The sequence below is a fragment of the Haemaphysalis longicornis genome, unplaced genomic scaffold (assembly GCF_048455015.1).
Source record: "Haemaphysalis longicornis isolate Haplotype H1 unplaced genomic scaffold, Haemaphysalis longicornis Haplotype H1 scaffold_1, whole genome shotgun sequence".
NCBI lineage: Eukaryota > Metazoa > Arthropoda > Arachnida > Ixodida > Ixodidae > Haemaphysalis > Haemaphysalis longicornis.
Window position 1 is genome coordinate 204,139,510 of NW_027526203.1, and position 8,170 is coordinate 204,147,679.

The 8,170-nt window shown below is 46.8% G+C and overlaps 1 protein-coding gene across 1 annotated transcript; it reads right to left on the reverse strand.

Annotated features, from left to right (window-relative positions):
• Window positions 1-935: 935 nt before the first annotated feature.
• On the reverse strand, window positions 936-7,149 carry LOC144168030 (amine sulfotransferase-like). The gene is made up of 2 exons (XM_077697123.1): window positions 7,026-7,149; window positions 936-2,019 (listed from the first exon to the last, which is right to left on the reverse strand). The coding sequence occupies exon 2, from the start codon at window positions 2,002-2,004 to the stop codon at window positions 1,051-1,053; it is 954 nt and encodes a 317-aa protein (XP_077553249.1). The 5' UTR covers window positions 2,005-2,019; window positions 7,026-7,149; the 3' UTR covers window positions 936-1,050.
• Between the last annotated feature and the right edge of the window lie 1,021 nt (window positions 7,150-8,170).

Below are 8,170 nucleotides of genomic sequence, written 5' to 3' on the forward strand. Positions count from 1 at the left end.
CTCCAGTATACGAAGAGGAGTCTGGTGCCGGTTGGAAAAGTAGTCATCGCTCTAAAAGTGATGTCGTCGTGCTGAAACGCGGTGTTTTTGAGAAAGAAACTCAAGGCATTGCGGGTGAAACTACTTTCACGAGGACTCCGCCAATAAAACTCAACCGGGAGATCCAAATATGGCACGTTTCACCTTGTGCGGGGTCGTGACCTCACAAGCAGCAACATCACACCCAGAAAAATAATGCAATAATACAACCGTGAGAATTATTTTGACTCAACACTGCCGGAACTCGTCGTGACATTTAAGGCTCCTCTTTACAGACCGTAAGTATTGCTTGGTTGACACCATAGCTTTTATTTGCAGCAACACACTCCCGTTGCTACTTTCCTACGTACCACCTAGTTCTAAGAATGTAGAACGCATTACCACGAGGCGTCACCACGGTAGAATGTCAGATACGAAGCTTCTTATCAACTCTCATACTTACTTCTTTATCGATTCTCTTCATGGCGTGCTTGGCGACTTTTTTCTACCCTCCTTCGTATTGCGCACTATCCGGCAATCTGGAACCGTCCGGCAATCTGGAACCGTCACATCAATAACTCGCCTTTTCCTATGGAGAGCGTTCTGATGAGGTTCTCCCGTATGTTTTACACCAGCTTCGGATCACCGCATGGCTTACAGCAAAGCATCAGGGCCACATGCCAAGGTTATCTCAAGGTGACGGTGCATCAGGTTAATATAAGATTGTACGTGTGGATAAGAGTGTGCAGTATTGCATATTTATAGCGAAGAAATGCAAACGTATGCCGTGTATAAATCTAAAGCATGTTTGATGCGTCTCGAACCAGTACTTTCATCTTATCATAATTGGCTTTAGGTGACTATTCATTGATTGCCTGAAATGTAAGTCTTCAGAAATATATTTATTTCCACAGGGAATAACGAAGACATGCAGTGGAATAATGTCTCGAAAAAAAAGAGAAAACATAAAAAAAAAACTCACGCAAGCCTTTCGCTGAAAATAATTTGACACCAAAAGAACTTAGTTTCCCCCTACACTTTCGAGGCTTCAATAGCTTCAGCCCGAATATCCTTCCACAGCTCCATGAAAGATGATTTTTTCTCTGCTTCCTGGATTCTCAGCTCCATCCGACGCAGCAGCTCTGGCGTGAAGTGCTCTCTCCACCCACCTACTCTGGCAGTTCGCACAATTCCGTATTTGTATTTATCTCCTCCGTAGCCTTCTTTGCACTTGTACTCACGGCGCGAAAACACCTCTTGCCATTCTTCGTTCAAACCTTTTTGAAGGTCTACGACCAATATACTTCTCATTGAGTCGGCCGTGGTTCTCTCGAGCAACTGTTGGAGCAAGTCGTCGCTTTCTTCTAGGCTCTTGCCATACTCTTCACCGAGGAAGTGCGCCAGTTTCACCACCACACTTCGCTTCTCTTGCTTGAGTTCTTCGTAAGTGAGAAAGAATACGTTAGGCTCGTTTCTCAGCGCGTAAGCGGAGGCCACATGCTCGAAGTAGTCGCCGTACCCGAAGTTTCCATCCATGAATGCCTCGACAAAGTCTTGGAATGTGCCGTCGTAGAACTCGAAGATGCTGAGGTTGGTGGCCCAGTGGAAGAAAGAGACGCACACGTCCCACGGATTCCGAGCCACGTACACGTACTTGGCTTCCTCCGCCATCCTGTTGCGGGACAGTGGCAGATGGGAGATGAACAATCTGAGTGCAAGGGCTGGCGTCCAGTCCTTGCACCTCGAGTACTCTAGTAAGCGCATGTTGCCTGCAAATTCCTGGTGTGTGGAGATCGGTTCACCTTTCTTGAGGATTAGCTGAACAATAAACTGCACCCAGTGTGTTCCACTCTTCGGGAACGTCGACAGTACGACGTCGCCGGCCTTAGCTTTGAACTTGAGAGCTTCTCGAAGTATCTCGGGGTCAACTAATACGCATCGAGGTTCGCCGTCGATTATCTGATATTTAGGTGTCCTGTGCTCCATTGGGGCGTGGACTGCCTGAAAATGGACGACACTGTATGAGTACCGGCATTTGCAAAACCTTATAATTTGGGCTGTAAAACACGCATAATACGTCTCTAGTTCACCGTGCGGGGACACGCAGCGCAGCTTTCAGTTTGGGGAAATGAATGAATACAGCCTTTCGTCCTAATGCATCAACCTATGTTCTGATACAAATATACCTGTATGTAAGTTAACTTCCGTCTATCAGTAATTCTCTTTAGTGGAAATATAACGCTAAATATGGTGTTTTTAGTCATTTCGAAAGAAAACGGCAAGACCCGAAGATAATCTAGGGTGGAGGAGATTAAAAAAACTTTTTAGCTTTGCAATCATGTAGACATTGTTAAATCAGCGGCTTGATTCAAAGCTAATGCCAAAAAAAGGCGGACTTACCTAAAGGGACTGCCCTTAGATAATTGTACGTTGAATAGAGGTGCAAGCCATGCGCTCTCAATAATTTATTTATCGCGGAGCTCGTTGAAAAGGCAAACTAAATAACTTGCATGCGAAAGGTATGGTCACCCTGAATGAATAAAAACTCTATTAAGGTCCCTGAAACACATTGGCAAACTTTTTTTAAAGCAAAGCTTTCTACCTCTACCCCCCAAGGGTTCTTTCGCGACCGTTGGTGTCACCAGAAAACTCAAGCGAACAAATAAAAGAAGTTGCGTTGGCGCCGCCGGGAATCGAACCTGGAACTAATAGACTAACAAGGCGAGAGCCCGTTGTCTTACCGATTCAGCTACGAGCCCACGCGAACACGGGAAGACAAATGGTGTACTCACCAAGCACATCTACGGGTTTACCCCCTGCCTTCTCGCTGAATGCCACGTGAAAGCGTCACACGAGCACTCACGCCCGTCTAGCGTCCCTGTGCGCACCTGGCTCATGTGCTAAGAGATACAAAAATTAAAGGAAGCTCACACCAATCTATGGAATCTCACTTTTAGTACGCCAATGTGCTAAAGCCCGTGGCCTCCAGTGTTCACGTAAAAAATCACAGCTCCTTGTCGTCCGCCCTCGCGCCAAATCAAGGAATACATTCAAATACCCCTTGATGACCAGGCCATCACTCCAAACCCCAGCATCAAGATCCTGAGCCTACATTTCCAGGCCAACACCAAGAGTGACGTCTCCTTGCAGCGCCTCAAAAACAGCATTTATCTAATCATACACATGATCAGGCGAGTTGCCACCAAGAAGCGAGGCCTAAAAGAATCCGGTACCTTTCGATTAATTAAAGGTTTTGTCCTCTCGAGAGTTACGACAAACCCCTATCTTCTTCTCAACGAGGAAGACATAGAGATGCTTTATATAATGATTAGAAAGGCGGTTGAGCAGGCCATTGCTCTTCTCATGAGTGCGTCCACACTGAGGCTGCTTAGCACGGGCTCCACAACACGGTGGAAGATCTGATAGAAGGCCATCTTTCTAACCAGAAGGTCCGACTCAGAACTGCGATGGGTAACCGTATGTTTCACCAGATTGGCTGGGCAGCCCAGAATGTCACTCCACTTGACGTACTCCCAGACTCTTGACGACTAAAACTAAAGATGCTCCCTTTGCACAGAAATATGAACCCCTCACATGACGAGGGTCACCGAAAAGCACGGGCTCAAGCGCTAAACACCACCCTCGGTGGGGCCCATGCAGTTATCTACCCAGACTTCTCCTAACATCGAGGGCAGCAACACGCCATCATCGGGGCTACCTAGCTCCAGAACCAACCTCCTTGTGTGTACCTCGCTTAGGACCCAACAAATGACGGCAGCAGAAGACGCAGCCATCACCTTGGCTCTCACTCAACCAGGGGTTCGGAGGGTAGTCACCGATTCCCAGCAAGCCTACTGGAATTACCAGTCGGGTTGGGTGTCCTGACCTGCACTGTTCGTGCTAAAAAAGCACTTTCCAAACGATTCAGCTCATCTGGACACCGCCTCACGCTTCAATGGAGGGCAACAAATACACCCACCCAACAAGCCTGCGCTTTTACCTCCCGTGCTATGTAGCTGCACGAGGAGTCACCCGCTTGTCACGTCCAGGGAGATAATCCAGCATTATCGCCTTCTGAGACAGACCATACCTTCGCCTTACCCTGACCTTTCCAGAGAACAACAAACTACCCTACGGCTCATACAATCCGGGCTCCTTCCCACAGCCTACGCGTCTTCAAGTAATGCATCCGAATCGCTACGACGCTGAATGTAAATGTTTCTCAGAAGTAGGAATACTCCGCCCCGTAATCGGGGTGTGCGACTTTAGCCCTGAGCACTCTCCGCTCTTTCCGTCAACTACCCAACAAGAGCAGTGGGAGATGCTGCTGTCCAGGCCCTCTCTACCTACCCAGCTTCAGCGGGTGGACAGAACACAGGCCACGCGGACTGAATATGGGCCCCAAAGAAGAAGGAATCCCTCCCCAAGTTTGCACTCTGGGCCGTTCAGAAATCTGAACAGAAGTATTTCTTCCTCCTCCTTCTCAGCCGCAAGTCTCGTCGCCTCCGACCGCGGCGCAGAGACGGAGAAGTCAGATCGTCTAACACCGGATTGGAGCTTACTTTGATTTTATAAAAAAAAGTTTCCACTCTTGCTACACCAATACAACTCAACCAAACACCGTTCATGCATCATGCATTGATTTAACCTTACCAAGAATATCTCTATTGAAGTAATAAATGGTGTGGTTAAGTGCATTTCACTTCTCTCTGGTTTTACTATTTGTAGAGCGATGTGAGTGATTTTAAGTGACCTCGCATGAGTAATCGTTATGGGTGCCGTTTACAGCTTTGCTTTCCAACCACATTCACGGGATGGATTGGGGCGATTTTTTTCGTAATCTTAAATGCTTGTAGAACTCAGTCAATGCAAATGCGTCCAGTATTTTGACCGGTCGGCCACAAAATGCCAACAATGCCAACAAAGTGCCATTCAATATTACGATACCACACCCATCCAGTAATTAAGAAAAATGCCCAAAACATTTTTGTCATTTTCTCACTCCCTAAATTATTAACGAACTTGAGTGATGTCATTCGATTCAACCTCACTCAAGCCATATCGCGGCTGTTTAGTCGGCTTTCTTTTTGTTGCAAGAATAAACGGATTTGGGGGCCACTTTTGAGAAACTTAGAATGAAAGTAAAGAGAAGCTGAAGATGTATCTGCTACACCAAAAACTCACGCAGTCTCGCCCTGTTTAAGCAGTAGCTACAGCTTTTCAGGTGCTTCCAAGGACAAAAGAAAGAGTGAAAGCTTCGTTCAGCAGTGTCGCAGGGCAGCCTAAAAGGATGCTTATACTCTTTCGTAGTTGTAAAGCGACGAGGCACAGCGCAGTGGAGGGTTCCGGAGTGCTTGTACTTTTCAATGACTCTGATTTGCTAGTCGAAGTAGAACGAGACCAGTTAGGCAATTTGTTATAGGGGACAGGTATGCGTTGAAGAAAAACAACTACGTTTATTGGTGGGAAATTTCAAAACGAGTTTTATGCTCAGAGCACACGGTTCAAATACCTGTGCTTAATTGTCAAAATGAAGAGGGCAGCTGCGTCCGAGTGTTTTCTTAGAGGTTGAGGTAGACTTGATTATATTCAAACCTCATCAGAGTGGCACAAAATAAAAGAGTGCAAAAGAGAAGCGCGATCCAAAGGAACGACACCACAGGGCTGACTTCAGCTGGAAGCTTACTGTTCGTATCTACATTATGTCTGCTACCGCGAACAGGAAGATACGACACGTGTTACGAAAAAAACAAGCAAATAATCACATTCTTGTAGGCAAAGCGCGAGGCAGACACAGGACGAGACAAGAGATGGGACGAGGACGAGCGCTATTGCCTCGTCGTGTGTCTGCCTCGCGCTTTGCCTACAAGAATGCATCACCAACAAGACCAACTTTACAATCTCGTCAAATAACTACAACATGCCCCTAATTGCCCCAAGAAACGTTATTGCCCGAATAGCACATAGTTATGATTTCCTAGTCTTTGGTATCATTTATCGTTTTTCCTTCTGTTGGCGGTTGTGCATATTCTGCTGGCGCGAATAATAAGCTGTTTCTGAAGTCAGCGCCGTGGTGTTATCTCTTTCGCGCGCCCTTCTCTTTGGGGCTTATTTATTTCCCGTCATGTTTCAACAACTCGCCCAGGCCTCGACGTTAGCCATCAGGGTGCCCACATCGGCTCCGAAGTAATTTTGCCTGAATTACTCCCTCGCCTAAAAGAAAACAACGGTATGCAGCTTTATATGCGCCCCTCCAGGGCTAAGTAAAAGGACAGCAAGAGAGGGAGGCTAAACTAAGCACCTAGAAGAAATCGTTGGTGAGCTCAACGTGCCTGGGAAGAAGATTTAGAGGTAATCGCTTAGCAATTGGAAATGAGTATGCTGGATTAGAGAGCACACTCTTATCTAAGAGATGCGGGTACAAATTAAACAAAAGCAAGAGGGATCAGGCTTCCATAGATTGCTGAGGGCAGACAACGAATGTTGCACTCGAACTAAAATTGATACGTCGAGACGGAAGGAGAACAAGGGAAGGACAAATGCTGGGGGAAGGCTACCAAGAAGAAAAATGAGTGGTTGCAACAGACGAACACTGCGCACGGTAAGGGTAGTTTGAAGGCAGTGGGAGGGGCTTTCATACCGCAGCGTACACAAACAGGCTGCTGGTGACGATGATGGTGATAATCTAGCCTTGTGTCAAGTTCGCAAATACTTAGCAGGGCCCTGCCTTAGCTCGAGATCATAGCTGAATTTCGTTATAAACACGATTTTACGTCGGCATCAAATACTGACTGAAAGTATTGACAACAATTCGTACACAGAGTCCCAAAAATGATTTCAATTCACGAGTTACTGGTAAATGTTTTAAAGACGGGGCCTCGAGGGTTAACAGCTGCAAGGTCTTATAGAAATTCAGAAAAAGTTGGCGAATGAATCATGTTTAGGTCTCCCATGCAGCGGACGTGAGTGCATGAAATAACCACAGAAATGCAACGGCCGTTACTTACCGGCCGTAAGCGCGTGTGTTATCCTCGGGGAAACCGAGCGAAGTGGGCAACACACGTAGGCTCGGCTCCTTGCGGCTTTCACAACCACTAATATAAAAAAAAGATACCGGCGTTGCATGTCGTCATGGCTGCCCCAACTACGCCAGCAAAGCTATGCCACTCAGTATTTTTTGTTGTCTCCTGTACCGTTGCCGCAGTTTTATCGCCTTCTTGTTGTCAACGCTCCCGTCATATCGATCCTTGACCTGTGGTTTCCGTTCCGTAAAAGGCTATTGTTTGCTCTAAACGTTTCCCGATAAGGTCTGGCGAAGTCACCGAGGCTCCGCAACGCTGTCTTCTAGATACACCAACTTATCATAAGTCAACGTGGGCTCATGAGGGTGGCACAACGTTCTAGCGCACTTTTAGTACTAGGATGGCGAAAACGTGCTAGGTCAAAAAAAGTGATTTTGTGTTTAGGGAGTTGCGTCCCCCCACGCTGACCAGCCAGAACTGTGCGGTGCCCTAGCGACCTAGGCAGGCAATTGGCTGTTCGCGAATTGAGCATCATTATGGGCTCCTTATTGATTATGTGTGCCATTTCCGCGGGCATGTTTCTGACTTGAAAAGTTGAGTCTCATGTTAGCATTTATTCCTGATGTTATCCGATTTTATTCAATATAAGCTGTTTGACCGTTTACCGACAGACGTTGTATACGCAAAGAACAACTACAGTCTTTATAGCCAGTGTTTTTTGAAAATAAAACGTCTGTCAGAACGAAATACGCAGGAGGAGAGAGTCCTGTTTGGTCTAAATATTAGAGTTCCAGCTGAGCAGAGAACCGGTCCCGACACGGTACCCGGAACACCTGCTCATGCGCACAACCATTTTTGCCGTCGTCTCCGCGCACGCTCATTGGCGCCGGTCGCCTTCCGGGTACCGCACCGGGACCGGTTCTCAGCCCTGCTATAAGTCTCTATGGTCTCTACAATATTGTCCCTCACAAAAGCACACGCGTTAGGTCCAAGGCAAAGGTTTGGGTATCTTCGAAAAAAAAGTGACAACTTGTTTTGTGTGTGATAGGAAGGTCATAACGAGGGTTTACTCATTTAAAGCACTTATGCGGTCTCTGTGTAAACAGTCACTTTGATTAAGAACATTCGCC

Coding starts and splice junctions, on each gene's coding strand:
- LOC144168030 (XM_077697123.1), bottom strand. CDS start 2,004: ATGGAGCACAGGACACCTAAATATCAGATAATCGACGGCGAACCTCGA.